At 37.5% G+C, this 13,060-nt stretch overlaps 2 protein-coding genes and 1 pseudogene across 3 annotated transcripts; all 3 read left to right on the forward strand.

The window, feature by feature from the left end:
• Positions 1–317: 317 nt before the first annotated feature.
• Positions 318–3,520, forward strand: LOC149039421 (uncharacterized). Its single transcript, XM_089184067.1, has 3 exons — positions 318–696; positions 1,887–2,171; positions 3,126–3,520. The coding sequence occupies exons 1-3, from the start codon at positions 318–320 to the stop codon at positions 3,518–3,520; spliced, it is 1,059 nt and encodes a 352-aa protein (XP_089040193.1).
• A 383-nt stretch (positions 3,521–3,903) lies between these two features.
• On the forward strand, positions 3,904–5,050 carry LOC149039422 (EGF-like repeat and discoidin I-like domain-containing protein 3; annotated as a pseudogene). The gene is made up of 3 exons (XR_016180239.1): positions 3,904–4,051; positions 4,291–4,624; positions 4,898–5,050. The product of XR_016180239.1 is annotated as an EGF-like repeat and discoidin I-like domain-containing protein 3 (transcript).
• A 560-nt stretch (positions 5,051–5,610) lies between these two features.
• Positions 5,611–10,109, forward strand: LOC149039423 (uncharacterized). Its single transcript, XM_089185633.1, has 2 exons — positions 5,611–6,132; positions 6,503–10,109. The coding sequence occupies exons 1-2, from the start codon at positions 5,835–5,837 to the stop codon at positions 6,811–6,813; spliced, it is 609 nt and encodes a 202-aa protein (XP_089041759.1). The 5' UTR covers positions 5,611–5,834; the 3' UTR covers positions 6,814–10,109.
• Positions 10,110–13,060: the final 2,951 nt, after the last annotated feature.

Raw genomic sequence — 13,060 nt, forward strand, 5'->3', positions numbered from 1 at the left:
ACTAAATTTGACATCTCTTATCTGAGATTTATGTAATACATTCCTTTTTCAATAAATACTTGTCTGCAAGTAGCTTTAAATCCTGAAGAAAAGACACTCCTTTGTCGGGAGATCCTCAGGTTTTCTTAACGCTCTCGCACCTCTTTTTACTACTGTATTCATCTTCTCATCCGCCACATGTGAAATCTCTGATCATTAATTCCCAAGACTAAAAGATAAGATTAAAAGATAGACGGGATAATCACAATTCCGCTTTTATTACAGGAAGAATTCGTAATTAAATATTTCACAAGATACCTGAGAGAGTTTGTCCATAAATGGCAGAAGAAAATCATATTAAGAATAGTGACTTTCTCATTCAAGGTTTGACGAAAACTTTGAAACTTTATTTAATAGCATCAAATCGCTACGAGTCAATTGGTTGCTTCAAAGACGATACAACCAGTCCTGCCATAGAAACATTGGAAGGAAAAGATGATATCTTGGATGGTAACTACTCAACAAGGAATGATTCCATCGACAAATGCTTTCGTGCTGCCGAGAGGCAAAGATTTCACATCTTTGCTGTTCAGGATGGTGGACGGTGCCAAGCCGGTGCTTCGGCCATAACGGCCTTCCACAAGTATAACCAATCACAGCAATGTCCGCCTGGTGGTAAAGGAGGAAAGCAAATCAATCATGTCTATTACATTAAGGGTAAGAGTGTACTAAACATTTTATACCAAGTTATCCATGCTGCAACCGCAGTACCCCGCAAGGCTGGAATTATGGATCCCCGTGATTTGGATTTAGTCGCCCTAAAAAGCTTTGCAAATATTTCCGTATAACCCCATACTTTTCTAAAACAAAGCGGCAGTTATTATTTATGCTGCTGTTTTCGGTTAGAAAGAATTCCGTGCATATTGGAATATTATGTTTTAAGGAAATCTTGCTAAAGCTTCTGTTTCAATAAAATTTGCTTAAATTAAAGGCGAATTGTCGCTTATACACCCATTTTATGTGATGTGTGATGGATAGGCGTTTCTTTGTGTTTTGTGGGAGCAATCATTTGCGTTTCGAGAAGACCACGACTTCTGCAGAGAACTGCTTTTTGCATACTTCACTTGCTGCAGACCTATTACTGGATTCTATTCGAAATCTTTAAGAGGGGAATTTTCCAATAACCCAAGGGAACTGACATAACAGCAAAATCAATCGAAAACCCTATTCCTATCAATTTCCTACTTACTGGAACTTTTTCATTTTTGGATTGAGAGGTAGTGAAATTTTGGGCCGTTTTTTTTTCTCTGAATTCTTTTCTGGAGGAAGTTTCTATTACAGATCATGAAAAATCCGAAAAATTTGAAAAAGCGTAAGCAACGTGGAACTGCACACCTACCCCTCCCCAGACCCAACATTAACTCAAGCTGTTTATGAGTTGACTGTGGTTGGGTTTGGGGAGGGGTAGGTGCGAGGTTGCTTTGATCAAGATCGACATTGATCTAAAGTATGAATGGCAAAATAAAATGCACATGCAAATAATGTTTCTTGAAAAGAACACTATAAATGATCTCTGAGGTGAATATGAGACGACCTCAGGTGATTCCTCAGAAAAAAAAAATTTCGAACAATTTTTTCCTTCAATGTTCCTTACCAATGTCTGTTTCAAAAACTACAATAAAAAAAATAGAGGTCACCATGCTTCTTATCTCTTCGTCCTTCGCTCTGACGAAGAGCTAACGCTCGGAACTTCAGCTTGAAACTCTTTACGGCGGTTTGTTATACTCTCCCACCGACGTAGCACCATAGTTTCTTTTGAAACTTACCCCCTCTGTTTACATTTTTGTTACCCGGTCTAGTTGATAGTTACAATGTTGTACGGCTCTACTTGCTGTTTACTCTTTCAGGACATAAAAGTGTTGGATGCTACGAATTGGATGGTACAAGTCGTTTAACCCATGAATTGACTGTGTCCGATCCTATCTTGAATGGAATTTACCCTGCACAGCCTGGGAGCTTTATTTCAAAGTGCGCAGTGGCTGTAATTAGAGCAGGTTACAGGTTATTTGCAGTTGAGAATAATGACACGTGTTCAGCAAATGCTACTACACCGCGGAAAATTAAAAAACTTAAGGAATCTAAGAAGTGTGGTCTTGGGGACGCCAATGCATTTCAGGTTTACAACATCAGAGGTAATTTTAAAGTGCGAGCCCAATCTAGAAGCCCATTTCAACATTGAAAGAAAGGAATATTTAATTAAAATTAAAATGATATATATATTACAATTCTACGCTTCAAAAACCGAATTAGCTGTCTGTTAAGAGCATCTTTTTTAAAGGACCTTTTGGTCTCGGAACTCGGCATCGCTGGTAGCGGCAACAAACTGGTTTATTCCAGTAATTGATATTTTCATGAAAATGATACCTTCCCGCTCAAAAAGCTTTTATACGCATGCCAAGTATTAAAGCGTCACTCTTAAATACCTTTTCTAAGGTTCAAGAAGTTCCATAATAAGCTAACTATGTAAGCCTCATCGGCAAAAAATAGCCTTGCGTAATTCCCTATAATCAAGTTTCTACATGTAATTGGGAATTTCTAGAAAGACCTTTACCTTAAAGGTTGATCAAGCATTATTCAAGTCAGGTTCGTTGAATGTTTTAGAAGTATTCTGACCCACGAGCAAGTAGACACGTTTTCGTAACACACTCAAACTGATATCTGTTGTTCATCATGAGCGACCGACATAATAACACCGCTTTAAAAACGTTCGCCCGTTTTGGGTTCACATCAACTCATTTCGGATAAAGGATGAACGCCATCAATTAATCCAACAATTTGCAGAAAAAATAATTAAAACGAGATTTCTATATATTGTGGGCTTTCAAAGTTTTATGTGAGAAAATGCCTGATAACATCAATGAAGAGATCTGATGCTCTTGATCTGTTAAAATGTAAGATTATACACCAAGCTCTTCGCAACAACGTTTACTCAGAAACATATAATCAGAACTAAGGAGATATTTTCTCATTAACAAAATACACCTGATGTGAGCAGAAGTCAAAATGTACTTGATTATGTAAAATGGAAAATATCTACCAATGGCGTGTTATTTGATTATTTTAGAATTCCTTTTGTTTTAAAATAGATTTACGTTGTCTTGGAACACTTGGTATGGAAAGTGGTGCAATCACCGATGGGCAGCTAAGTTTCTCGTCCCAAAAAGAGAATGACGCGAAAATTGTAAGATTACATCACACAGAGAGGAATTGGATAGCTGATGAGAATGATACTAATCCGTGGCTTCAGCTCGATCTCAGGGCTCAAAACACTAAAGTAACACGAGTAGCAACACAGGGATCCCATCAACATAACAAATGGGTGAAGAAGTACAAGCTACAATACAGCAACTTTGGAGTGAGATTTCAAAACTACACGGAACAAGGACAAACCACATCAAAGGTAAAACTGATCAGAAGCCTGGAAGGGTTCTTAAACATGAGCTGCTCATTGTACACAAAGCCAAGTTCATTCCTTAACTGAAAGTTCCCAATACGTTCTTGGAGTAGTTTGTTAGGACAAACAGTCCTCTTTGCAATCAGATCAGCTTCGTCTCTCGATTTGTTACGATGCATGAGTCGGCAATTGTTCAAGAAAATTGTTACGATGTATGAAAATTTCATACATTTACCATTTTCTTTGCCCAGGTACAAATCTCATCTTGATCCAGTTTTAGACTAACCTCAGATAGATATCTGTAGAAAAAGTTCGACTTCATTTTACCGTACGGTGGCATGGGATAAATGTCATGAATCAAATCGCTCGTGATATATTTTACGGTTTACCTTAAATTCTTATCTGTACAAGGCGGGCACGTACTGCGCATTTTAAATAAAAACACTCAACATTTATTCGCATCTCTTATGATGCAGGAATTTGACGGAAACATAGACGAGAACAGTGTCGTTTATCACGACCTGAACCCATCAATCACAGCAAGGTACATACGTTTTCTACCAGTGGAGTGGGAAGATGAGATATCATTGAGAGTGGAACTGTATGGATGCGTGAAAGGTAAGGAAAATGGCTTTCCTTTAATGCTGATAATCATTGTATACATTACAGTTGATCTGATCATAGGAGCTCTTTAAGGTTTTTCATTTCGTTGAAAGTTTCTGTGATTGTGTTAACGACATTTTTTAGCTCGGTGTAAACTACGCTTGATTGATTACTTCATGATCTCATAGCTACTTTTATTTCGCTGCTGTAGATAAGTTATATTTGTAAAACGCCTGCTAACCTTTCGTAAACAGAATGTGGAAGATTTCTCGGCATGCAAAGTGGTGAAATCTCTGATGGACAGTTAAGCACCTCTTCAGGGAGAGATTTTAAACACTCCGCCACTGAGAGCAGAGCAGACTTCATGTTGTAAATCCTGACAGAGCGGGATCTTGGGCAGCTGAAAATAGTGATACGGATCAGTGGCTCCAAGTTGATCTGGTTATTCTACACACTCGAGTGACACGTGTGGCAACACAAGGAAGTAATAGACACCAGGGAGAGTGGGTTACAAAGTACAATCTGCAGTACGGCAACGATACTGAAAGGTTTTACAATTATACAGCCCCAGGACAAAACACAACGAAGGTAAAATTGATTTCTTGTGTATTGATTCTCGTTTAGACAAGAAGAGAAGTATTTTTGGATCATCATTTGCAGGGATTTTGCAAACGCACCGCCGGTAATAATTGCATGATATTAAGCCCTCCGGAGGAACGATTATAGGAATGGCGTATGAATGAGTTGTGGGACTGTTTTCACATCGTAATAACTGACGTAAAGTTAATGAATAAGTGATATTCATAAAATTAATTATTATCAAAGAATTAATGGAAAACCTCTTATGTTGTTTATTCAAAGGTTTTTGCCGGAAACACTGATCAGAATACCGTGGTTTATCACGACCTTAACCCACCAATCACAGCGCGTTACATTCGTTTTAAACCAGTAGAGTGGCAGGACTGGATATCAATGAGGGTAGAACTGTATGGCTGTGTACAAGGTAAGGCCTGAATGACAATAACGATTGAGGGGTACCTCTTGTAACTAGTAATTTACACCAGATAATGCTTCATTTCCTGTTCGAAAGCGAGCGCTTGGATATTGTTTACTGTGTGTCATCTAAATCACAGTCGAGCTCCTACAAGTTGACGCGAGTTTTCTGGACCAATAACAGGGCGAAGAGAGGCAAAAAACCAATAAAATCCTGAACAACTTGTTGTAATCATTTGAAAATTTCTCTGCATAGTATTATTCAATTGATCATCAGCTTTGGTGACATGGAGTTCCTTCCTTCTTTACTCTCCTCTTTTCACTGTCACGTGTGATCGCCGAACCACAAACTGGAATAATCTGACGAGAAAAACTACTCTAATTGTGGGAATGGAAAGGAAACCTTGTCTTCTCTTGAGATTTTTAGATTCCCCAACAACAAAACCTTGTGATGGCTCAACCGCACAGTTTATAAAAGTATCACGTCGGTATTCAAAAACCCCATTTTGATTCAGGTCGGCAATCAATGTGTTGACAATTTCTTACCAACAACATTACTTTTATTCTATGGTTTTATGCAGGATTTACAGCTGTATTTACAAATCTTGGTAAGATTAGATTAGAGGGTCCAAAGTCGATTGGTAGTCATTACAAAGATCAAGACCATGACGGACAAGTAACAGTGTCCAGCGGTATTCAATTGTGGATTGTGCCACGCACTGGTGAATACAGAATAGAAGCAATAGGAGCCTCAGGGGGGTACAGTGAGGACAGTTTTATCAAAACCGGAGGGAGAGGGGCACGAATGATTGGAAACTTTAATTTGACCAAAGATGAGATCATTCATGTGCTTGTTGGTCAAAAAGGGGAAAAAGGGAATTCAAACCCAAAAACTGCCGGAGGTGGAGGAGGTACATTTGTAGTGAGAGGAAACAACAAGTCTTTGATTATAGCTGGAGGTGGAGGAGGAATTAAAAATATATCGGAACAACATCCAGGATGTGATGCGTCCATAAACACAACAGGGAATGGAGGGTATAACTTGCCATTGGGTTCAGGAGGAAGCAACGGAAATGGAGGAAACGCCAGTACAAAATATTCAGGTACGCGGAGAAAGAAGAAAAAAACAAAACAATCAGTAGGTTCAATCCATCAGGACAAGAGGACGACAGTAAGATTTATCAGAACTTAATTGTTGAAATTACTAATTCTAACTTTGAAGTTTTTCTTTTCTCGAAGGCATATCAGTTTTTTAAAAAATCCTACGCATCACTTCATGTACATTTCTTTTGTCCTGATAAGCTGTTCTATTTCTAGCAATTGACTACCCAATAATATTTTTGAATAAAATTCTAAAATTGAGAAGTGCACTAAGTTGATAATATTACGAATCATCGTTTAAACGCTCTTAAGTAAGTAGTCAAATAGAAGCCATTTATGAAACATCTGCTTCTCAGTTTTCGTTTATTGTAGGTGGTGGCGGCGGCGGCTTCTACAGTAATGGACAAAGTGCTTGGAGCCTTTCTGGTCGAGGAGGTAAAGGATATCTTCAGGGAGGAGAGGGTGGAAGTAGAAGGGGTGGGTTTGGAGGTGGCGGTGGTTTACGTGGAGTTAACCGTGGAGCTGGAGGCGGTGGAGGTTACTCTGGAGGAAATGGTGGAGCTAATGAACAGTTTTCCTGTGGGGGAGGGGGTGGATCTTTTAACAATGGGACAAATCAGCAGAATGAATGTTGTTTTAATAGGTATGGACATGGTAGAGTGATCATCACTTTTCTTCAGTGACATGCCCTTGGCAGCACTTTCTCTAACGTGTAAGGCTAATTCTGTTTTGAAGGCTGATTGTTGTTAATCTTTAAACTCCGGAATTGAATGATATTTTGTTTAATATTCAAGGTCAGTTACTGAGCGCTTTAAGGTGTTGGCCAAACGGTGCAACCTGAGGAATTAAAGTCATTTGTTTTTGAGTTCAGATTTTAGATTTACAAACATAGTTTTCTAGAAAATGTTTTTTTTGTAAACATCTCCTGACATAAGGATCACGCTCCTATAAAAACTGCTGTTTTTGTTCTTTTTTCGGCTCTTCTCTGAGCAATTTATCAGATGGGCATGTGCATCAATTGAGAACTAATTAACAAATAACATGCAGGTAATGAGGACTAGTAAGTATTTTGTAGAGAAAATGTTGTGAACATAGTATTTCATATTTTTCTGCACTTCAATCATTACATATATTTAAGAATGATTTTCAACTGACTACGAGGGTTTGTCAATTCATTTTTCTTACTGAAGTCAAAACCAGACTCGATTTTCAATTTCAATAAAATCAGTTAGACCCAGTATCTTTGTTTTTCCGGCCGCTCTTTGGGCCGACTGATTGCATTTTTTCGCATGACACAGATTGCAGTTTTACTGCCATTGGCGCTGGTTACAAATTATCCAAAAAACTTTTATTTGATTTGGGATTTGTATGGACTCATTTGTTGATTATCAACAGAATCCTCTATTTACATATATTTTATCTTTGTTTTGGTTTTACAATGATACTCTTGATTCAATGTTTCAAAGCTTTCAATAACGCCTTAGGTTGGAAGGATCCGGACAGTAGTAAAAGAGAGGGCCGAAATATGGTGGCGAGGGCACAACTCTTACGCTTTGTGGTCTCACTGATAAATCTCATCAATGATTCGGTCTCGTTTCTCGAAATACGTGAAAGCAAAAGTAAGGATGGGAATCAAATATTATGTCGTTCTTCGGTGTTCTGTTTCAAAACCACGTCCATTCATTGGACTGGGAATACTGATAGGCCTACAGAGCGAACTGGTGCCATAATAATTGGTGTTATAATAGAGTGTGTGACCAAAAAGGCTCTCAGTCTGACCACTGATCAGGACTCACACTGGAACAGAGTTCTTTTAATAGCTTTCGCTGGAACTGTAAGTTAGATCGACTATGTGACGATCACGAACGTAGTCGTATCTTGGTTGAAATCATCAATTTATAATTAGTCATTAAATAACAAGCAAGGAAATAGGACTAGCTAGTATTTTAAAAAGAAACTATTGTGAATTCAGTTCTTCAGATTTCACGTGTTACATCATAGGAACGCTTATCAATTGACTGTAAGGGTTTATCATATAATCAATTTGTTTTTTCTTTGTCAGCTCAAAACAAAAAGCAACTTTCAATTTTCATACTCACAGTTAGATCCTTGTTTCTCCACCCTTTGGGTCGTATTTTGCTGCGCACGACACAGACTGCATTTTTTACCGCGACTAGCGCCGGTTGCAAACTATTCGCGAAAAGTGTGTTTTACTAATTTGTGATACGTTTGGTGTCTTTTGGTTTTTATCATTGGAATACGTCATTTTTTTATTGTTTTAGTATTGGTTTTAGGATTTCCAGTCAATTGAAAAGGGTTCAGTTTCACTTCTAGCGGAATCCTGTAAAGTAACTGAAGAAAATTGCCCAGGGTTGATGCCAAATTGTCGATGTGGCCACTTTAAGTAATGTGTTTCCAGATGTTGATTAATTGAGAGGAGACTAACGAATGCTAAAACGAGATTCAGTCATTTAGGTTCTGTTTCTCTTTTCAGAGAGCAGGGCATAAAAGCGGTTATATATGCCAACGTGTTTTATATGACACGTTTAAGTTTCCGAAAAACTTATTTACTTGTTAGATCAGAATGCTTTTGTCAACATCTAGAATAAATTTTTAGGAGGCTCTCACGCTCTTCCATGTAAAAAGGAGGAGAAAGGTATAGTTGTAATAACAACTATCATTTTGCGTGAGTTTTCAGTCAGTAGTGTCAGTTAAAATTACTTTATGTTAAAATCAATAAATTGGTTCCTAGATGTCAGTAATGGCTCTTTACTTAGTTGCACTTAAGTTATAAAATAACACATTGAGAAATAGTAATACTTTATTTGGGGAAAGAACGTGGAAATATGTTTCACCGAAATACGAGAATCCTCAAGTTCAGTGCAACAATTTTCTGACCTTCGTTTTTGGTTTTTGGTTTATTTGCTTCCTTATCCTTTCAGTCTCTTTTCTTGCCTTACTTTCTCAACCCTCTTAACGTTGCCTCCCTTGGTTAGAGACGGAAGATTCACTTACGACTCACGTGGCCGTTGAATGGCCTTGAACACAGGCCTAGTGGATAGTGAATTGTAGATATGAGGCATTTTGCGTCCCTATTAACTCTGCAAACATTCTCAAAAGTTAAAGGAAATCTGGGATGTGTCCAGGAAATTTACCGAAATTTGCAGAAGCGGGTGCGGGGGTTGGGGGTCTTGCAGTGTCTGATGACCAATATGAGCTGAAGAAATTTCAGGGACATGACTGTTGCCACATTTTCTCAGATTCTCCTTGCATTAAAGGAATCGTTCAGAACCTACTGAAAGTAACCAGCTCAAGTTGCACCATGTTGGCAGGTATATAATTTTCGGGTAATTTAAATAAGAAACTAAAATCTTACAAGTTGGCGTCTTTAGGAAAAAAACCAAAATAAACTGTTTTTTCGACTCATATTATTCCTTAAAATCTTTGTCCCGAGTATGAGATGGAATTTTTGATCTTCAAAAAAAAATTGTTGAGCAAAGATTCGGGAAAAGACGTCAAGCACCCATTATCTTTCAAGTCTTAGCTTCTTGTCACCTCTGATCATACATGTCTATAGTTCAGTGATTATTATTGAAGAGAAGATTTGAATAAGTGTGAGGATAAAATCTTGACCCTTTTTCCATAAAATTGTACCAAAGCCCTTTCATATCCCGAAAAAAAGGGTAATTTGGGGCTTGAGCACTTTCAAGCCGAAGTCAAAATACACTTTAGCATTCGTGGATTTTGTCGTGTGTGGTTATATAAAAACTTGTCATGTTGATGGGGCTAATTATTCGCTAGCACAGTTTGAAAACAACTGAAACAAGTCGGTTCCTGTTATTACAATCTCTTGCAGAAAGGAAGTGATAATTGTTTCGCAATAAAAAATCCAACTTTGCTCGAAAGTTCTTTGAAAAGACGTGAAGTGAAGCATAGACGGGGCTTTTCATCTCCTTGGCCCTTGCTCGAGAAACCCGCACCCCCCGTCAACCTTCCCTGTACAACAATCTCATAGCGTCTGAATTAAAGGCGGCGGGGGAGGAGGGGGAGTTGGCACAAGACTCTTCTCCTCACATCGGTAAAATGAGTTATTTCGTCTGAATACTTACTCTTCTTGCAATAGTATGGGATAACAAATACATTTTACAAGAGGCTCGTGAGTATTTTGTCATTTTACAACCCAAGTTTTTGAAGTAAGATGAATACAAACGGATAAAATTTTAGGGAAATAGCTTTTGGAGAAGCCTAAAGGGAAAGTTTACCTCAGAGTAATTACTCACGTCTCTGCAATGCTGTTCATGAACGTTTTTGACTTTTCGATCCCATGGGATGGATAAGATGGCCAGTGGCGGACCTTTGTATTTTAAAAAGAAGTTGAGAGGCTTATTTAAACTTGACTGAAATAGCTCGGCTGGATCGACATAAAACCTGACACCGCTTTTCTACAGTTTCGAAAGGAAAATTAATTATCATGGGCCAAATGAAGATTTAAAGAAAAAAAGCAGTTCTTTAAACCTTTCGCTAAAACATGTTATAGGTAACAGAGCCTGACTCTTTGTCACAATTTGGCTTTTAAGTTGATCTTAATAATGTTTGTTCAAATTTCATAAGATCTAAATCTGAAGATTCGTGCATTTCCGGTCTTAATCTTTAAAAAGTATTCCAACAATAGTTAATATGCTTCAAACTGATGCACCCTAAAAGGCATGAATGCTAGAAGCTTTTTACTCCCTGATGCTTCTTACGCGCCCTGAATATCGATGAGATGTATAGATGTTTATCTTGGTTTGGATAATTATCAATTTCGTAAAACTCGTAGCGATTATATTTTTTTCGTAAAGATTCGTCTAATAAGGCATAGCTTAGGCTTTTTCTGTCTTTGTTCAGAGTGAATACACTGAACAAAAATAAAATTAACAAACAAAGAAAACAGAAGAGAACAAAATAGAAACTATTCCAAATATATTTGTCTCCTTGTTTTAGGCAGAATAATAATCTAACCTGCATGAAGCGATATCGTCATGGCGAGTAAAATTAAGAAAGTATTCACATTTTTAGACAACATCTGTCGGCGAGTCTTATGTGTTCAGTAGCTTTAATTTGGCATCACCGAAGAGATCACACTCCATGCAAGTTATTAAAAAACTGTCATGAATAATTTGCCACATAGGTGGTTTGTTTCTCGGCTACTAAGTATGGGTTCTTTACCAATGTGATCTACAACTGGGCATGACAGTAGGAATGAAATCTTTTTATTTAAAGCACCTGGTAAGGGTAATTATCTTCTACGTTATTTGGTTCTGAAGTGTTTTAAGGTTAGGTAGATTAGTTTTTGAATAGACACTGAATCGCAGGGAGCTTTGTTCGCTCCACAATAAGGTTTTCATAACTAAAGGGTGGTCGTGTGGTCAGTTATTGTTATTAAAAATGCCTGATTATGGGACAAATATTAATTTTAAGGGAAGCGCGATCATTTTTTCCCAGGAAAGGAAATGAAATTGATCTAAGACGCTGAAGACCGAAAACTATTCACCCGTGTTGTTAGTCCTGAAAAGTTTGGACTAAGAAAGTACTCACTGAGAAAAACGCGAGAAAAGCCTTGAAAGAATCAGGAAAATGTCGAGTGCATAATAAATAAGAACGTTGACTTTTAATTGAGGTTTAAAAGGGAAAAGAATATGAAGAAAGTAGTTTAATTCGTTGACCTGTAAACAGATTGCAATTAAGTAATAGAGGGCTTTTTCAGTGTTTGCATGACTTCGTCTACTCATGAAGGAAGTTGGAAGTATCCGTGGAGCCGATTTTGCAAAAATTCGGATGTGTCTCGGGGTTCCTTAACTTTCAAAAATTATTCCCTGGTTCTTAGATGATGGTAGAAAAATACTTGAAAAAATATGTCTCACTAATACGGATGAACATAAAACGTCACTTCCTATCATCTTAGCGCACCTTTCTATCAACGACAGCGTACGTAATATCTCAGCTACACTCTGACAGATAATTTCCTTGTAAACCAAGGTTTAATAAGGAATCGAAGGAATCAGAGACGATGATATATCTGACTACCGTATAAGATGTTGCATGCGACAGATTTTTGCCGAGCAAAAATTCATGCTGACATCCTTACCGATCAATTCAATTTAATACCGAGAAATCTAACTTAATACTTAATTCTCTTGAAGAAATACCATGGATTTCATGTCGTTATGAAACTCTTGAAAACAGGAAGACTAAAAGCTGAATCTTCATAGCTTCAGCTACCTGTAATTTGTTCAATAGTGTTTCTTCAATGAAATGTATATGGCAGCACTTTTCCAACTGGATAGACTGAAGAAATTCTGTTTTGAAGGCTGATTGTTGCTCGTTTTTAAACTCCATAGCTGATTGGTTATTTTCTCATTCTTCAGGTTTTTGTTACTAAGGGTTTAAGGTGCAGGTTAACTAACGCAACCTTTAGGTATCACAGTCGTTCCTTTTTATTTCAGAGTTTTAATTTACAAACAGCATTTGCTAGAATATGTTTATTTGCGCCTAATGCCCAATCTTTTTCGCACTTGTTCTTCAAAAAACTTTTCGTGTTTCACTTTCTTAATAGTTCCAATAAGACCTAATGTCCCTAAATGATAGAATGTGTCTGAATCATTTATAAATGCATGATTTCTTTTAAAAAAATAAATTACTGGCTCTCTTTCACGTACATAGTCGAAGAAGTTTAATTTAAAAATCATGCCCGAAATTAATTTTTCAGTGCCCAGTTTATCTTGTCTCTGTGTTTGACATGTCGTTCTGCCTCAAACGTTTCAAGGAGCTTAGAATTTGACTCTTTTTCCATTCACTTATCGAGATATACTTTTGTACATAAAGCACGCTATTCATTTTTCTCTGTGGGGATTATTTGGTCATGATTGGTATATTTAGGAAACGTTCAAA

The sequence above is a fragment of the Pocillopora damicornis genome, chromosome 10 (assembly GCF_964200805.1).
Source record: "Pocillopora damicornis chromosome 10, jaPocDami1.2, whole genome shotgun sequence".
In the NCBI taxonomy this organism is placed as follows: Eukaryota; Metazoa; Cnidaria; class Anthozoa; order Scleractinia; family Pocilloporidae; genus Pocillopora; species Pocillopora damicornis.

What these genes read in the sequence shown, in the direction of transcription:
- LOC149039421 (XM_089184067.1), top strand. Translation starts at nt 318, where the DNA reads ATGGCAGAAGAAAATCATATTAAGAATAGTGACTTTCTCATTCAAGGT. An exon ending in TCATGTCTATTACATTAAGG is followed by an intron (nt 697 to 1,886) that starts GTAAGAGTGTAC and finishes TTACTCTTTCAG; the next exon opens with GACATAAAAGTGTTGGATGC. An exon ending in TCAGGTTTACAACATCAGAG is followed by an intron (nt 2,172 to 3,125) that starts GTAATTTTAAAG and finishes GTTTTAAAATAG; the next exon opens with ATTTACGTTGTCTTGGAACA.
- LOC149039423 (XM_089185633.1), top strand. Translation starts at nt 5,835, where the DNA reads ATGATTGGAAACTTTAATTTGACCAAAGATGAGATCATTCATGTGCTT. An exon ending in CGCCAGTACAAAATATTCAG is followed by an intron (nt 6,133 to 6,502) that starts GTACGCGGAGAA and finishes CGTTTATTGTAG; the next exon opens with GTGGTGGCGGCGGCGGCTTC.